Source organism: Rattus rattus, chromosome 9 (assembly GCF_011064425.1).
Source record: "Rattus rattus isolate New Zealand chromosome 9, Rrattus_CSIRO_v1, whole genome shotgun sequence".
NCBI lineage: Eukaryota > Metazoa > Chordata > Mammalia > Rodentia > Muridae > Rattus > Rattus rattus.
This window is the reverse complement of record NC_046162.1, coordinates 14,692,618-14,712,223: the sequence shown is the minus strand read 5'-3', so window position 1 is coordinate 14,712,223 and position 19,606 is coordinate 14,692,618. Positions and strand designations below refer to the sequence as shown.

General features: G+C 43.5%; 1 protein-coding gene across 21 annotated transcripts in view; it reads left to right on the top strand.

Annotated features, from left to right (window-relative positions):
• Nucleotides 1-19,606, top strand: part of Rbfox1 (RNA binding fox-1 homolog 1) — a 1,521,216-nt gene that overhangs the window by 1,324,125 nt on the left and 177,485 nt on the right. For all 21 annotated transcript variants that reach the window (XM_032912759.1, XM_032912751.1, XM_032912758.1 and 18 more), the window contains one exon: nucleotides 13,464-13,703. In XM_032912759.1, the coding sequence (XP_032768650.1) occupies nucleotides 13,464-13,703 (240 nt within the window). The remainder of the gene's footprint in view (nucleotides 1-13,463; nucleotides 13,704-19,606) is intronic.

Here is a 19,606-nt window from a genome sequence, read left to right as displayed (position 1 = left end):
CGTCTTTTCCAATGTTTATTTGCGAAATTCTACTTCCTGTGTGCTCTTCTGTCTTTGTGTCCACATGACTGTATTCAGGATGGTGGTGGGCTGTTGCGCCTGTCAGTCAGAGACAGCATGAGGGGGTCGATGGCAGAAGAGCCAGAGCAGCTGAGGTTTCTCCAACATAGTTATTGGGACATCCTCAGCAATGCCAACTTCATTTCCAGGTGCAAATGACGTGTCTAAGGGGCAAGAAGTAACCCAGGAGACAGCCACTAAAAATTCACAAGGACCTTCCTTAAGGATTCTTTGGGGTTTTTGCTTGTTTATTTGTTTGTTTGTTTGATTGATTGGTTAGTGGGTTGGCTTTTGCTCTTGTTGTTTTGTTCTTTCTTAAATTTTGTGTTTCTATACTTATTTTAAAAAAAAACATTAAAAGTAATAAAAAAAAGTTAAGCTATGGGAACAGAAGTATATTGGAGCAAATTTTATCATGGAGCTTTCTTTCCAGTGATCTCTTGAGAACACTTGAGTATCACGAAATCCCTCATTTATAAAATGAAGATAGCATTTGTATCTATACCATGGAAGTGTGGGCTGCATCAAAAGAGTGGCATTTATGAGGATGGCTGGTGTATGCATGATACAAAGCCTTCTAATTCTTCTATTACGAATTCTCCTATTATTAATGCTTCTAGCGGCTTCACCACCATCAGTAACCTTATTGGCTCCCCCGAGTTCTGAAGTTTAGGAGAGTTAGAATAAAATTATGACCTTTTAGTAACCTTTGCTGTGGTTTTAGAGACATTTTCCAGGTTTTAAAAAATACTTTCGGTTGAATGGTTCCAACAATATCCTTATCCATGTCAGCCCTCATCTGAGCACAGCCAGGTTAACTGTAGTGAATGAATAGAAAGGGGTGTATGTACCAAGTCTTGTTACATTGCTGCACAGCACCAGACCTTCAGCTTCCTTAAGGGATGTGCTAATTCTGTTGTTCCCTCCCATGCAGATGGGTATTCTGGGTATTCTGAAGAGCAGTATTCATGGAAAACATGTCTGCCTTTTGCCTGTGTTCATGGAAGGCAGTAGTCCACACAGGTGGCTTGTCTCTAATAGACAAGATTGTACATACTCTGTTTTGGAGAAAAGACATTTTATATTACTGTATTGGGTGATTCTAGTGTGGAATGTAATAGAGTACTTCACATGGGTGGCTAATCGCATATATGCAGGTACGATGTATATTCTCTGTCCTTGTGACAAGATACCCTATAGTACTATATTTGGTGATTGTAATGTGAACCATTATTGACCAGTTTAGAACAACAAGGGATGGTGTTGACCAGGATCTAGGTACTGTGTAGGTCAGAGAATATTTCTATGGGCATAGAGATAGAAACATGACTCAATTCAGTAAACTATATTTGTGTGTGTGTGTGTGTGTGTGTGTGTGTGTGTGTGTGTGTGTGTGTGTGTGTGAATGTTTGGTGTGTATGTGTGCATGTACTCATGTATCCATGTGCCCTTGTCTAAGCAAATTCTGGTACCAGGAATAAAACCATAGAGGATATTCCCTAAGCTCAGCGGTCATACGGTTTGATTGAGCCCAGGTCTCTGCACGTGCTAGGCAAGTACTTTCTGATTTAAGCTTAGCAGTCACTCCATGTTTATGTCAAGATATGGTCTTGCTATTTTGACCTGCTTTACCCTTCCTAGTCACTGAGATTACAGGAGTGTGACAGCACACCTGGCTAGGCAAGATTTTTAAAGCCAAGGGCTGGGTCCCCCATGTCCTGGAACAGTGCTGAGGAAGATGTAAAAGCCTCCTTCCTGAGTGCCTAATGTGGATGGCTGGCATTTCACTTCTTCAGGACACTGGTAATCCTTTAAGAAACGTGCACTTTCCCCTTTGGAAATATCACCTAGGAAGCAACCGTCTCTAGGTTCCTGACTTGAACAGAGTGCCATAAATATTTGATGATTGCTAACTTTTAAGGAGTGGAGAAAAACAACCTCTACATCGCCTTCTGTAACTCCGAATGGAAAACTCAGGCTGGAACATTTGGCAAACATGACACCTCATCTTTGCAAGCCTGCCGCCCACTCAGGCGGTTTGTGTTTCTGGGGCTGCTGTTTGTCAGCGGTGGCGAGATGGCTTCTGTCCTCTCGAGCTTCCACGGAGAGGCAGGGGAACTGAGATGAGACGAATTGCTCTCCCTGGAGCCCATGAATTATTGTTGTCCTTGATTCTGGTTTGCTGTGAACTCTTGACCTAAGGGCAGTGTCCTGGCAGTCAGTTTGAGAGTTGCTTTTCCACAAGCTGGAAGAGTTAAGAGACTAAATTGTGTATGATTGCTAAATAGAGGTTAGTACTGAACTTACTTCTATTTAAAATGAAGGCTATAGGAGTCTGACACCAGGGTAACTTTATTTCCTAGTCCAATGAGTATGAGTGCCTTAGTCCCTTAACAGTGAGGATCGTTGAATGCACATGTTGAATTCTTACTCCATGAGATGCTGTAAGCAGTGTTTGTTGAATCGTCCATCATCCGTATTTAAGACAAGTGTGCAGTTAGTACTTGAGAACGTTACTTGGGCTAGGGATATGGCACTGTAGGTAGCGTCATGGGAACCGGGGGCTGGGGTTTGGAACCCTAGCACCCACACAAAAGCCAGGTGTGGATCATGTACCTTCAGTTCCTTCACTGGGGGAACAAAGATGGTTAGAACCCAGGGGTTTACTGGCCAGGTAAAGTAACCAAAACGGTTGTGCTGTATGATTCATGAGACATCCTATCTCAAAAACTAAGGTGGGGAACAATTTAGAAAGATACCACCACGTAGACCTCTGATGTCTACATCCATCCACAGGTATGTACCCATGTACACACACACACACACACACACACACACACACACACACACACAATCCCACATGGGCATGCATACATGCATACTACAAAAAGGTTTCTTATTACATTATCATCTCCACCCTCTCCATCCCCATCATTATAACCGTCAAGGTCATCACCCCTCATTCCTTTACTATCATCATCATTGCAACTAATACTGTTATCTCTACTACTGTCATTATTCCACCATCATCGCCTTCCCAACCATCACTGCCACCATCTTCAATGCCAGCATAACAGTAACCATCACCACCAGCAACATCACCATTCCTACTTGACTACCCCATCACCATCACCACCACCATCATCACCATCACCATTTTACCATCCCCACCATTACTATAATCAATGGTTACCATCATCATTGTCATCCATTTCTTCATCTTTATTCCAAGTCCCTTCATCTTTACATTCAGTAAAGCAATTCTCCAATCAGACCAATTCGCTGAATGTCTGGTCCTTCCATTAACCAATGGCTGGTTCACTTAGAGTGTGTGCTAGTATTTTTATTCAAATGAGTATGTAAATGTATCTTAATTTTATTATATATTTAAGGGGCTATAGAATAAGAATTTCTTATATATAAGAGTGACCCACAGCAGGTAAGGGTCCAACAACAGTTCAGTGTTTGTGGAACTGGATGGGCACAATTTCATCTCAACAATGGGATATATACAAAAGAACCTATCGATGATCAAATTATATATATATATATATATATATATATATATATATATATATATATACACACACACACACACACACATGTTGATATTCTCTGCCCCCAAAAGAATTTCCAAAGTCTCGCAGTGAAGAATAATTTGTATCACTGGAAACTATGGTGCACAAGGATAAGATTGCTTGCCAACGTCTCCAGCTTAGTAGTCTTTGCTTCCCAGCATTTTACCTTAACCCCCTTGATAGTATTAATAAGAGGCCTGGTTCTAACCAATGCTGGAAAGTACTTAGTATTATTTAGCACAGTTCATAGTTTTTGTACATTTTGATATTGCAAGCTGATTCATCTACATAAAAGTTTCATGAGGCAAAATTAATTTTTTCTAGTCTATTGCTTACCAGTGCCATATACTTTATTTCCTTAAAGGAAGTCAGTGTGGATTTGGAGGGAAGATGGCTCATTTGGTAAAGTACTTGCCATATGAACAAGAGGACCAGGATTGAGGTCCCCAAAATCCATGTGAAATCCCAGCAGCACACAGTGATGATTCCAGCTCTGGGGATGTGGGACTTGCTGGGCAGGCAGGCCAGCTGTATTAGTGGGCTCCTGACTCAGTGAGAGACCTTTCTCAAAGGACATGATGAGGAGTGGTTGGAGAGGGCACATAAATTCCACCTTATACACAATGTATACACACACACACACACACACACACACACACACACACACACACACACACACACACATTTTTAAAAAGTGTTGGCCTGATTCCACCATTCCTAGGTTTGATAGTATAAGTTGTCACACACGCCATCTGAAAGACCACCCTTCTCTTTGTACAGAGAACCAGCTTGTTTGGGGAGACCCTTGGCATGGATTCTTCACTCTGGGATTCTGAAGAAGCCATTTACTGCCGACCTTTGTTATTTGATGTTTTGAAAAGAATCCTCAAGTTCTCAATGAGTCTAGGACAGTGTCCATTCATTTTCTGATTTATTCTGCCAGAAAGGAGCTAATTTATTTGGTTATTTTGTTTAATGGTTATGGTTAATTATTTTTAAGAATTCTTGCCGTCATTCCCAGGAAATTTGTCCACCTTGGACTCCCCTCATCTTTCCCAGGCAGGGGGACAGAAGTTTGGACAAGAAACACCTGGCTCTGGACAGGAGTTGCTGTCCTCACATACTGTGCTGGACTCTGGCAAGGACACTTGGGTTCCTTAGAGTAAGTGTATCAGGGAGAGCAGCCAGCACGTCTTTTCAGGGAGCCTGAGTGCTGCTAGATTTAGCCCTAGCGGCCTGGTGCATTGGAGAGGTATATCCCGGATGTGGTTGGGAGTCTAAGGATAGCAAGAATAATTTTTTTCTTAGATTTTCCTTTCTAGTACTAGATATCGGGAAATGTAAGAAAAAGGTTATCAATCATCACGGGTTTTCCTGAATTAGTGCAAGAGAACGACAGGAAGGTTGAAGGCCTCCAGGCTTCATTGGCCCTCGCCTCCTCCCTCGTCTAATTTAATTACAAGCAGAGTCAGCTCGGACTTCACATCCATTCTCTCCATTCATGCTCAGGAGCTCTGTCCGCAGTGAGCTATGTCAATGACAAGCAGCTATCCACACAGAGGTGCGCAGGACCCTTGAAACCACTCCTTTGATGGACAGGAAAGACATGGCTAAATGTACCTGACATTGTTTTGACGTTCCTCTCTAATTATTATGGTTTTAATAAAGATAGAAGGACCAAATATCTGCAGCTTTAAACAAAAGAGATGGTGTGGGGGTTGCACCTGCGTGAGGGAATATTTTATAGGATGCTTATTCACTGGTTGGAAGAACAGATCAAACAATGAGGTAGAAAGAGACAGCAGAAGAAGCAAAAGAGGTAGCGAGAGCCTGCGCTGTTTGCCCATTGCCCGCCTGATTACTAGGGTTTGCGTTCCCGTGAGTTCCTTCACTGACAACATGTTGATGCAATGAGTTCTTATTTGAGGAGTATGAGGACAGGAGCAGTGCTCCAGTGTAGGCCACCTCATTGTACAGGAGTCAAACCATCTGATAATTTAATCCACATCATGAATGCTTCTGGTCCTCAGTGCATTTTTTTAAAATTGATTTCAATTTGGTTTTTAATGTTTAAAATATTTTAGTCTTCACAATAACATGGTGAAGTCACTCGATTGTTCCCATTGCACAGAAGCCAGTGTTGGCAAAACCAGAGTGGCTGCAGCCTGCCTACAGGCACACAACCAGCAGGGTAAGAGCCCCTAGTAACCACCAGTTATCACATCTTATGACCGCTTTTAGGATTAGCCACATATTATTTCACATGTTCTTTTGCTATTTTGTGTGTGTGCTTGCGTTTGTGTCTGTGTGTGTTCGTGTCAATGCAAACATGTAACATGTGAAAGCATGTACGTGCCATTCCAAGAATCATTCACTTTATTTATTGAGACAGGTCTCTCATTAGCCTAGAAATTTCCAAATAGCCTAAACTGGGTAGCCATTAAACCCCTTGGTCCACCTGCCCCTGCATCCGCAACAATGAAATTATTATCACATGCCACTATGTTGGGGGTTTTGTGTTTTTTTAACCTGGGTTCTAGGGAAACGAATCCCAGTCCTCATGCTTGCAAGGTAAGTGTGTTATGGACGGTGCCATCTCCCCAGCCCTATTATGGTAATTATGGTATTTTTTAATTTGCCCATGACCAGCTCTTGATCTCTTGGCGCATCCTTCATCCTTCTTTACCACCCTCCCTGCAGCCCCCAAACATTCCTTCTTCCTTTCTCAGAAAATGAAATAAGATAGTAGCAAGCTCCCCAGTGGATTTTATAACTTTGCATATCATATATTTAGTTTAGTAATGAAAAATTCCAGCTCCAGGCTATGCATAGAATAGCATTTCTAATGTTTTTTAAATAGCTATTAGTGTAGTGGAGCCGTGTGTGTGTGTGTGTGTGTGTGTGTGTGTGTGTGTGTGTGTGTGTGTGTGTGTGTGTGTGTTTCCTTCCACTACATAATCATCTGCTCAGTGGTACACTCTGAAACCCAGAGCAGCAGCCAGGGGAGGAGCGAGCTGTGATTGATGGGCCAGGCCTCCCTTGCAGAAGAGTCCCATCTGGGGCTGGTTTTGGATGCAGTCAGATGTTGAGGGGGAGGTCAGCCAAGCAGCCTCGGCTCCCCCTCCATCAACACCCCGATCATCCTCATAGTGCCCAGCCTGTACGCCCTTGCTCCTCACCGAGGCTTGCTCTGGGCAGATGCTCTGTGGTGTGGGATTAGAACAGCTGCTAAGTTTATGGAGGAGAGAGCATGCAGCATGGTGCAGCAGGTATTTCTGATCTTTCACTTGATACTGTGATTTGAATGGAGCAGAAGCAGTGCCTTGATATTTTTTTTTGTAGTGTTAAGTCTTGGATTTCTGGAAGACAGATTTCATCTTGCATCATTCCTGGTGAAAGCACAGGAGTGTTGTGGAGTGTGTGTGTGTGTGTGTGTGTGTGTGTGTGTGTGTGTGGCGTGCACGCATGTACACGTAGGGGTTGGGGAAGCAGGTGCTCTTTGCATGGATCTGTGCTTGTCCTAGGACCAGCGAGTTAATGGTGTCATTTTGCATTTTTCCTCTTTGTTTTATTGCCCCCGGGGCATGATGCATTTTAGCCCATTTCAGCTCAGCACAAGAGGCTTTCTCTGAATATGTGCAATTTCCTGCCAGAGAAGTAGATCAGAGCAGACCAGGTTGCTGAACTCAAGTAAAACAAACTGTCAGCAAGACTGCAAGCTGCAAGCAGCCACTGGGAATAGACAGGCTTCTCCAGAGAGTTCACTTCGCTGTGTGCTTGCCGGGAGGGTCTTGGGAAGAACAGATGCTTTCGTTGGCCATGTGGACATTTGTAATCAGTGGGCTTATTAGTTCTTGACAATTCCCATGCATTTCTTCATTCTAAGGGCTGGGGTACTCTGGGTGGGGACTTAAGGCAAGAAATAGGCAGAGCGTAAGCACACTTCAAGAAGGGAGCTCTCTAAGTTTGACTATAAAAGCCAAGGAAAATACACAAGTATGTGCATGAACACACACACACACACACACACACACACACACACACACACACACACAAAGATACACACCCCTACCTGCAGGAACTCATTTGGTTCCTCTCAAGTCTGCCTTGGCAGCTATGCGATCAGACACGTTTCTTTCTCCTGCCACAGAATGGCTAGAACTCTTTCGCTTAAAATGTGTTCTGCATTAGTCTTTCAAACCAACATGTTTTGCAAAGTCAACCTTGCTGCCAGTGATTGTTCTTTCGTTTAAGAGGAGAGAACCACTCAGCACGCTACATGGCAGAAGGAGGATGTCTGGAGCTGGGCGGATGGGTGGAAACGGACAAGAAGAACAGGACTCTATCCCCTGTGTCCATCTCACAGGCAGAACACTTATTGTTTCTGGTGCCTATGAAAATACTCTGTATCTGAGACCTGACTCTGTGAATGTATGCATACATGAAGCTAAATAGATTATGGCTCCTGTCTTAAAATGGCAATAATATTCTGTCTATTTCATGCTTCAGTGAAATACTTAAATTGAAATGACTTTTGGGGATTTTTTTAAGGAATAAGATTTGTTTGCATCTTAACAATCCCTTTGCTCTTGGTAAACAAGTGGAAGGAACCCTTTGGCACATCCTGTGTAACATTGGACCCCATGTCACCGAGTAGGTTTTGACTTCATCTGATTGATGGGGAAGTTTGATTTATGAGGCCAAGGATATTTCTTCTATACCTACTTTTATAGGCCTTATTTATCCCACACTTCCACACAGCTCCACCCTGAAGCATTGTGGGTTTTCAACCATGAGAGATCCTGACCTCTTCCCACCCACACTCCCCCTTTTCTTATATTTAGCAGCAACCTAAGACTGTCTTGGCAGAGGAAATTAGATGTGAGGTTTGCGCAAGCTCTCAGAGTGCTTGCTTGGTGTTGTGGGGGTACTTGCAAAGCAGAATCACCTCCCTATCAAGGAGGGACACCCACAAGCACCCTGACTCTGCAAATATCCAGATCTCTCCGACTGTTCCATTTATTTAGGGAAAAGTGGAGGCTTGGCATTGGTATAGAAGAGGCAGCTTCTGCAAATTTAAGACTGTCCTGCTGGGAACACTTTCAACATTTTACCTGTCCCCATCACCTACTGGAACATGGCTTTAGCCTTCTACAAAGATCTTGTTCAAATACCTGGAATTTGCCCTGACCTGAAGTACAAAGGGCACTCTTACGAGTCATCTAATTTTCTAAGAAAATTTGTTTCAACCTAAGCTCAGAACCTAGGCGCATCACTAGGGAGGGAACAAAGACATCTCTCAAGTCATTTGAAGGTGAAAAATACTTCCATAGGAAGTACAATGATCTTAATTAAATATTAGCTGTAATTAGCCTAAAGTGAAAATGTTGGGAATATTAATTAGGGTCTCTCTAGAGCGGCTGTCGGTGTTAATAAGTAACTGTAGGGGGTCCTGCCAACATCTGTTTGAGACCTCCAGGTACAAGATGCAACACAGAGCCCAATGTACCTGAACACAAACTATTGTCCATTTGATTTTCCCTGATTTGGTCTTTAGAGTTTGGCACCTCATTGGTACCAGAGATTTGGGTGCTCTGGCTATCCAGGCACTCTCAGCCGGTCCTCACCTTCCTATGACAGTGTCAGAAGACTCTTAAGTCAGGCCTCAAAGTTTCAATGGCACAGAAGTTTCCCATAGTGCTGTGTACCAGATACCAAGGGTTACCTAATGCATCTTGCAAACAGAATCACAGGTATCTTGCACCCAACACCTCAGCACCTGATCTCCCCTTAGTAGGAGGTGAAATAGATTTGAGTACCATGCTATATGTCACAGAGGACTGTGTTCCTTCCATAAGCTGACTTGGCATGCACTGTAGATGATTCTCTTGCAAAATGGAAGATGAAGATGAGTCTGAGTTCAACTCCTTGCTTTCCCACAAATGACATTTTGTTCTGGATCGTGAATGTTTTTTTTTTTCTCAGTTCTGGATGAAACTTTTCTGACTGCTAAGTTAAATAAAGGGTGGTCCATTGAGAAGAGGGCCTAATTATTGCACTACAGGGACTTTGCAATATCACTGTTGTTCAAGGACTAAATGCTCAGAGCATAGTCCTCCAGAGCTGTCACATCCCAAAATGTCCTCAGTCATTGCCTCAAATCTCTTTGAGTACCCATACATGTTAGAAACTGTTAGCCTAATGTACTAATCTGGAGGTGAAGGGCAATATTGCTGCGCTTGTCTTCTGAGGATCAATGAATAGACGGTATGATCTGGGCAGCGTGTGATTATCTCTCTGTGCACATTTGTTTGTGTCCATGTGTCCATCTGAGATTATACCCACACATCTATCGAAGGAAAGAAAATTCCAGAAGAGAGATTCTAAACTATCCATGTACCATCATCACTGTTGCCAATATGATGAATCAGCCAAGATCACTCCTTTGCATTGACAGAATATGTTCCTTTTCTTCTCTTCTCTTCTTGTGTGGCTGTTACCCTCAGGTCCTGCCCAAACTCTTTGTACAATAATGGTTCATTAGCTGGATCTCCATTTCTCCTGATCTTCTGCCATAGCTGCTGGAAACATTTTTCTACCCAGCTCCAGACGATAAATAGCTTAAACTTTGAGGGTCATATAGTCTCTCCACAGCAAGCTAACTCTGTGCTTGGTGTACAAAAGCTGCTGTAGACAATTTGTTAAACAAATGAACCCATTTATTGGATTATGTACCAATAAAACCGTATTGACAAAAATAAGCAGTGGTCCAGGTTTGCACCATCAGTTGTTTGCCAAGCCAGCCTCTGTCGAATGTGGCCTGTAATTCTCCCAGGAAAAGAAAAGTACTTAAGTTCCATACCAAACAGCAGAGGAAGTATACACACATGCACACACGCACGTACACACGCACGCACAAAACAATGTTGGGCACTTTAGACCTTAAAGGACAGAAAACCATCTCAAAGAAGACCCAGTAGCAGGGTCTGGAGGCTCTTATCTGTAATCTCTCCTACTGAGATAGGAAAATGACAAGTTCAAGTCCTACTTGAATGACTTTGTGAAAGAAACCATGTCTCAAAAATGAAAAGGGAAGCCATTAATCCGAGCATGCAAGGGTCAGAGGCAGGCGGATCTCTGAGTTTTAGGCCTGCCTGGTCTACTGGGTAAGTTCCAGCACAGCCAAGGCTATACAGAGAAACCTTGTCTCAACAAAACAAGACAAAACAAGATGGAATAAAACAAAACAAAACAAAAAACAAACAAAACAAAACAGGAGAGAAAGGGGGCGGGGAGAGATACAACTCAGTGCTAAAGAATTTGACTTTCACGCATGAGGCCCTGGGTTTTTCACTGGTAAAGGGAGAGGGGAGAAGAATAGGATGGAAAAAGTAATTTTAAAAAATTGAGTTAGGCAAGATGGAGCTGTTCTGGGGAACTCAAATGTTGAATTAAGATGGTGGTTTAAAGACATTTATGATTCTAGGAAGAGGCATCTTAAGTGAGATCTTCACAAAAAACGCATGTGCACATAGATGTGCAGGCAAATGGGCAGAGGTGGCAGGGAAACTGATGGGCTGGAGCAGAGGGGCCTTTTCACATTGTCTGCATGTATAAGGTCTCCAAGTGCTGTCCTAATCACATGCATTTCATGTTACTGATAACTTAGGAAAGCTATTGAAGAAAAGAATGTATCCCCTTTTGAAACTCAAGCAGGCTGTTTCCAGCTGCCCATAAAGATAGATCCAGTCTTGGCATGATCTCCTCAAGACGTGAGTGCTTCCTGTTTCCCCGGCACCTTGGCACCATTTTGTTCTGTATGACCTCGCCTGACAGGGCCTAGGCTGACACTCTTTCTAAGCTTTCTCTTCTTCCGACTACTATTTCACAATGGAAAGAGAGCTTCCCAAACACTATAACAATATCCCAGACTGACAAGAACTCATTAGTATGAGTAGGAAGAAAACTGAAGACTTTGGTCACAAGGCTACACTGTCATTGGCAGCATTTGACTGACTCTGGTGGTAACTCAAGAAACTACCAGGGACAGAATATAGCCACTTCTGCACTCCATGGACTGAGGGTAAATGTCCCTCAAAATGGAAGGTGGGAGGGGCATCTCTGAAGAATTCAGTGTAGAATCTGAGCCTCAGAGAGACTGTAAATGTCCTCTTGTGGAATTAGATAAGCTTAGGTAGTCACCCAACCTGAGCCACAGCTGACCTGCTGTGCTACAGGAAAATGGTCGGAACAGAAGGGAGCGTGCCCTCCTCCTAGCGGCACAGATGCTGAAACTGTTATGGAGGAAGGAAGAAGAAGGAGCTGGTGGAAAGGTATTCCTTGCATAAGTATTTAAACTTATGCTAAGCTTCCTCCTCTTACAAGGACCAACTTCAACACTGTACAATTAATTAATGGTTCTCTGGAAACAGAGGCATGAGCTCTGTATCTGTGCTTTGCTCGTGTTCCGATAGTAGAGGCTGAGTTCTCTTGTTGATGACCCATATTGACCTTGGTGCCAGAATCCTTGCAGGATGACTAATGTGCCATGGAACTAGTTGACCATAGAAAATGGGAGAGGTCACTGTTGGCTTGGCTGAGCTGCCTGCTTGCCGTTCTCTTTCTCTTCCTCTTTCTCTCTGTCTGTCTGTCTTTCTGTCTGCTTTCTTCCTTCCTTCCTTCCTTCCTTCCTTCCTTCCTTCCTTCCTTTCTTTCTTCCTTCCTTCCTTCCTCTCTTTCTTTCTTTCTTTCTTTCTTTCTTTCTTTCTTTCTTTCTTTCTTTCTTCCTTTCTTTCTTTCTATACAACTATATCTCTTGAGACCATGACATTTGAAACCTCTGGACTACTCTTTCTTATGCTTTCTGCATATGTGTGTGTGTGTGTGTGTGTGTGTGTGTGTGTGTGTGTGTATGTGTGTGCGTGTGTGTGGTGTGGAGTGTGTGAAGGCTGGTGCAGTTATGGGGGTGGAGGTGGAGGGAGGGAGATGTTTCCAGAAATGGAAACATTTGAATTCAGGGTTCTTTTTTAATTCTTTTGACTTGACTGTAATTATCATAGCGAATGTTTAGGCTATAACTGAAGAAGGACTTGTTATATAATGGCTTGTACTTATGTATTAAAAAAGAGAGACGGGATGAGGTACACTGATTAATGAGGCTCAGAGGTAACTAGCATCCAGCATCTTAAGGGGAGACAGTAGAATGGGGGGGGGCTCTGAATTAAGCCCTGCATTCCCATTTGCTGCTTTTTATCACTATTGGGGTCATCATCGATAAAACAACACACAGCCACACACATACTGACACATGTGTACACACATGGACACACACACACACACACACACACACACACACACACACGTGTGTACGTAAGATCTTTACCAGGGACCCTTCCACTTACTAGTTGAATTAACCTCAAATGATGCATCTCTGAAGGACATGCTCAAGCAGTTTGACTGCTCAGCTCAGTATTAAATTAGTACTCCACCATCACCATAGACAACACGAAACTAGCCTTGTCCAAAATTGAAATGAAACAGAGAGAAGCCACCAGTGGTATACAGACTTGACAGTCTGAGAAAGTGGTATCAGAGGTCTTGGGTAATGTGATGTCATTGTATTCCTTGATTATTTTTTCTCTTCCATTTGTAAATCGACAATGATGCTGATTACCATTTGCTCAAAGTATATGGTGAGGCGTGGCTAAAGTCCAACCTTTAGGGCTCTGTGTGGGCCCTAAAAGAGTGCTGGGACTCAGTTCCTGGACGAAGGGAACCTGTTCTGTTTGTGGAGCTCTAATGGTGTTCTTTCTTTCCCTCCTTCAGGGTAATCAGGAAGCAGCGGCCGCCCCTGACACAATGGCTCAGCCTTATGCCTCAGCGCAGTTCGCTCCACCCCAGAATGGCATCCCTGCAGAATACACGGCCCCTCATCCCCATCCCGCGCCAGAGTACACCGGCCAGACCACTGTCCCCGACCACACATTAAACCTGTATCCTCCTACACAGACGCACTCGGAGCAGAGCGCTGATACAAGCGCACAGACCGTCTCCGGCACCGCCACAGTAAGTGGATGCTATGTCCTGGACCTGGAGGGTGTTGTCCCTGAGCAGCTGCCCTGGGGCTGTAGCTGGTAGCGGACAGCATACACACTGCGCTCAGGCTTTTGACAAGCAAAGCAGCTCTAAACCTCTCCAGATACTAACAGCTTTCCAGAGATTTCCTTAGGAATTGGGGGCCCTTCCCTGTTATTTCAAAGGTTTTCATTAGCTATATATATTAGTAAACACACACAGGCATCTATTCTTTCTGTCTCTAATGTGCTGAGCTTTCCACAATGCTAATGGACTGCATACTTTTAAAAGCCATTTCATGGAGGTGTGGGGGAATGCAGATGTAGACTGAAGTTAGAGCACTTGCTTAGCATGTCAGGTTCTTGAGTTCCAACTCCATCTCCACAAAACATGCATTCACAAGAGAAAAATAAACACCATGATGTGGAAACCTAGAGGCACACCAAATTGTCTCATTTTAGTGTATGACTTGCTGATTTTGAGAACAGCTGTGCGGCCATCTTCACAATCTGATTTTAGAACATTTTTATTGACCTTTAAGAAGAAAGCTTATACCCATTTCCAGGTCACCCATCTTCATTCCTGAGGGCCTTGGAGACCCATCTATATCCTATCTTGGTGTCCGTGCTTTCTGGTGTGTTATTGGTTGGATCGGGTCTGAAGTAAGCTAGTCTGACCTGCAGCCTCCTGTGTAGGTGAAGACGACTGAATGTCGGCTCCTCCTCTCCGCACCTCTAAAGTCCCGGATTACGGGGCGCATCACCATGAGCAGTTTATGCAGCGCTAGCACTGGAACCCAGGGCTTGGTGTACAGAGATTCATTTTACCCTACGTTAAATCTAGGATGGTGGGCCAGTATCCACCGTGACCACGGACACTAATAATTACACTAAAATTACATGGTACTCACCTGTCAACCCCCTGTGATAATTAAGCATCCAGAAACCTGTCCTCTGAAAAGTTCCTTAGGAGAACTGGGCACACGTAATGTCTAGCATGAAGCCCTTTAAAGGCTTATGACAAGACTGCCTTTCCCTTCCACATTCAAGGCCCTGGTCCCAGAATGCTTTGTTGCACACATAATACATGTTTGCGAAATCCAGGAAATACTGCGTAGCTTCGCCGCTTAGATCTGTATCTGTTTCAGGGCCAGGCTTTGACCATAGTAAGAGTAGCACATAAGCAGAGACTTTCTATTGCCTTCACAATCTGGATTTTGTTTCTACAAAATGTACGGATCCCCTATAATCGATGCCTAGTACACTAAATTCAGATGCATTAGTACATTCCCTGCGAGTGTGGCCATATCCCTACCATCTGGTCCCACAGCATGTTCCTCTCCTCAGAAACAAATTCTCCCACCCGACCCCTGTCTCCCACTCCCGGCCAGCCCTGCAGGCTGGCAGCTGCCCATCTGCTTTCTACTCTCTATGGATTGGCCTCTTACGAGCAGGTATCACCATCCGAGACCTATACTGCAAGGCCATTGGTGTTTGACTCTTTTCACATTGAATTTCAATATTGCCATGGTTACTTGGCATTGCTACTCTGTTGTATGCACAGTGCTCACTACTAACACAGTCATCTGCCAGGCCCTGTGGGGCGCTTCTCCCATCTCCATATTGGGAATGTTGCCCCAGCCATGGGTGGTATTTGGCTGGCCTTCCTTGGAGATGTGTTCATTAGATTATTTTCTGGGTTAGCAGGATTTTGTAGTGGTCGTATTGACCCACAGGTAGGAGCTTCTAATGTAACATGGAAAGCACAAATACTTGCCCATAGACGAACGATTTGTCTTAGATCAGTCCAATGGAATACTACTCAGCAGTGCAAAGGACTGAACAACATTGAATGAATTGAAAATAACAATGCCAAGTAACAGAAAAGACAGTAAGAAAGAGGGTGTTTTGTCATTTGTTGACCATTCTGCGATGATCTGAGGAGATAGGGCCTGGGTTTGTTGTTTTCGAACTTATAAAATTCTTAGACAATAGTTATTAAGCTAACTCTGAGATGGTAAGGTTTAGCATAAGAGGAACTACTGAGTGCCAGAAACTGATTACAAATGGAACCAGATAAGAGTGGGACATGGAGACCCAGGGCCTGAACTCAGTACATGACTGACTTTGCAGTATGGGATCAGTGAAGGACTGGGAAGGGGGAAAGTTCCCACCCCCAGCCCCCGCAGTTGTGGGAAGAGACACCTGAAGGGTCAGGGGTAAAGTACAGGACAGAATAGAATGGTGATTGGTGGGGAGCCAATTCAAACCGTGAGTCGGGAATTGAATGGATAGAGTGGTGGAGAAGCTGGGAAGGTGAGAAGTCAAGGACTGGATGCTGGAGTCAGAGAAAGGAGCTGTGAATATCTTAACTGATGTGAATGAGGAGGGGCAAGGAAAGACAGCAGCAGAGGTGAGCAACAACCACAGAGAGCAGTTTACAGGCTGGGTGGCTTGGGTTCATTAATTTAATAAAGAAAAGCTATCTCTAAGGAACACAGTGGAACAAGACATAGAACATAGAGAAGATACACAGTGGGGTTGGGGGGAGGTCTAGCACAGCATGCCTTAAAGGAAAACCAAATATGGGGCAATAACAGGAAAAAGGACACTTGAGTATTTTCACAGCTTTATAGGTGTGCGGTGTGCATACAGTATACACACATCTGGAAAGGACTTACTTGATCCGCCTGTATCAAAGGACACATGCATGGATCTTTTACTAAAATCAGGAGCAATGAGAAGTTGCATCACCTGCAATGTGTCCGTCCCCTGACACCCTCTCATTCTCCTTCTTTGCTGCATTCCCAGGCATCTCAAGGAGCCCCTCCTTCTGCTGCACACTTTGCCTTCAGTGTTGACATCCAACAGTCTATGCTCCTGCTCTCTGCTAATCACCACACTCATCTTCCACACTGTTGCATGCATAAGTAGCTCACGTCTTTACATTGCTGAATACTATTTCAGTGTGTGGGCATACCATCGTTTTGTGTCTCCATTTACTTATGCACAGATATCTGGGTTGTTCTCCACACTGCCTCACAGGAAATAAAAAGAATGTGAACTCTAGTAAGCAGATCAATTTCAAAACAGAAGACGAGCGAGGACAGGCATGATAGAGTGCTGAGACCTTGGCTCCAAAGCCAAACCCGAGACAAGAACTTCCTTGTTTTTCTTACTCTGCATGACTAAATGATCGGTGTCTCAGAATTAGGGGTGGTATTTGGAAACAGGGTGGGGGGAATGATTCTGAATTTGGGCAAATGTGCCAAGAATACAGTCCTAAGAATTCCTAGACTATCTGAAGGCAGGGAATTGCAGAGTTTGGAGAATATGCTTATGGGGCGGGGCTGGTCATCACTTTGTCTTCTCTGGTCACATTTAAATGAGGCACACTGTGGGAGAGCATGTGATAGAGAAAAGAATCCATCTTTTCTGCTATAAATAATTAATAAATAATTAATAATTCCCCCTCTTTGGCCCCAAAAGAAGACACTTGCATGTGTTTGGGTACATGCTTATGCCAAAGCCAAAGGCAGACAGTGAATGCCTTCCGTCCCTCTCCACTCTGTTCTCTTGAGACAGGATATCACACTGAACCTGGAGCTCGCTGTCTTTTCAGCTAGGTTGGCCGGCCACCAGGTCCCAGCTGTCCCTTGTCCCACTGCTCTGGTGTTACAGGCACACCATGCCTACACCTGGCTTTTATATGTGCAGGCTGTGTGCTGAGCTCAGGTGCCCTGGCTTATACCCATCTGCTCTTTGCCCCCCCCAAGCTCTCTCTCTGCCTTCATTTACCTACTTTTGATTTTTTTTTCCTGGTTTAAATTTGTCTATGACAAGTTTACTTCAAATTATCTCTCTTTCCCCATATCTTGATGGAGTTGGCTTCTCTTTCCCTCAAGTTCTGCATTGCATGTGGAAGGAATTAAACCTTAAAGTAGGTCAGACCAATGCATCTCTCAGTTCTGGATACATAGACTTATATTAACAGAAAGTTACTGTTAGGCAGAACTTATAGCTCAACTCTAGAGCATGTACATAGCATGATGCGTACAGAAACAAGAAAAGGTTTGTGTTAGAAGAATAACTAAGCTATTCCTTATAGGAGAGCGATATGCTTGAATAACTACCCTTTGACATATATATCCATCATGTTTAATGTCATTTTAAGGACATTGTGGAGGCCATGCATTCTCTATCCATATGGTGGCTCCAAGAACATCCAATATATGCACATGACTTAACACAAATTGCAGGATCTCAAAAGAGAGATAGTGTGCAACCTCGAGCTCCCAACCAGAGCTAAGTAAAGCAAGGACAGACAAGCCTTAGCAGGTCGTCTCTGCCATTTCCCAGGGGCTGAGACAATTCCCCGCAGGACGTTTTTCTGCTGAGTTTCTATTTTGTGTAGGATTCCAAACATATCACGGATCACGGTGCTGACAGAGCCATTGCTCTATTCTCCCGGATACTGTTCCTGACGAGGTATTTTACTCTTGACATATTATAATTAGAGATTTTCGAGTGGAGAATTCTCCTTGTATCTCCAATAGCAACTTGACTTCTATTTTTAACACATCTGCAGTCTGCTTAAGTCTTCCACACTTTCCCACTCACTCTGAACTCTAAGAGGAGAAAGAACACAGGTCCTGGAGCCAAGACTCTGAGCTCAGGCTCAGCTGACAGGGAAGGGAACTATCAGAGCAGATTTTGTGGTTTCTAGAAAGACTGTTAGCAATGTCCCAAAATCTTCCTAATACCATCAGAGAGTTGGGAGAGTTGGTGATGGGGTCTTCTCATTGTTTTGTGAAAATACTTTAGATCAAGGAATGAGGTAGATAGACAAACAAACCCCTTGCTTAAGAAATATCATATTTTGTTCATTAGATATTTATTTTTCAAGCAATTAAGACTTACAGTTTAAAAAAGTCAAACATTGCTTACATTTTTTTATGATTGAACAAAATTCCATTTTTACCACATTTTCTTTTTCCGTTTATCTGTTGATGGACATGTAAACTGGTCTTACAGCCTGGCTTCTGTGAGTGATGCAGCAACCAATGTGCATGTTCACATCTCTCAGTGGTGAGGTGTGATAACAGAGTTATTTGAGTGTGTGCCCAAGAGTAGTGTGTTCTAGCTATAGCCATTTTAAGAAAACATCATACTGATTTCCACAGAGGCTGCACAAGATCCCAGGCCTGCCAATGGTGGATAAGGACTCCTCCTTCTTGGAAGATAAGTAGAATTAGAAGTCAGTGTTAAGCATAGTCGAGCAAACTCAGGAAGATAATTACATTGTTTTCCCTCAGGTTTAGAACCTAGATTTGAAATCATGGATATGTATATATGTGTGTTCATAAAATAAGAAAGGGAATGGTAAGAAGGAAAGAAAAAATCTTAAAAGGTAAGAATAATAAAATGCATTTGGTAGAAAGGGGAGAGATTTACAAGGAGGAGAGGTCCAACAGGAAGCAGGTCAGAGGACAAAGAGGTAGCCATGATGGACAGGAACATATTAGAAGACATATATGAAAATGCCTATATATATGTATATATATATATTATATATATAAAATCTTCTAGGGCTGGAGAAATGGCTATTTGAGTAAAGCATACATAAGAACCAGAGACCAGATGTCTAGCACCTGTGTAAAAGCCAGCAGCAGTAAATTTAATGTATAACCCCGCCCAGCATTGGGAGAAGGGAAGGGCAAAGATGCGTGGATCCTAGAGACTCTTTAACCAGCAAAACAACCTGAAACACATAATTCAGGTGAGTGAGTGCCCCTGTCTCAGAAACAAATGCAGGCAGTGACTGAGGAAGACTTTAGATGTTGACCTATAGTCTCCATGCAAGTGTACATGTGTGGGTGTGTGTAATATACATTT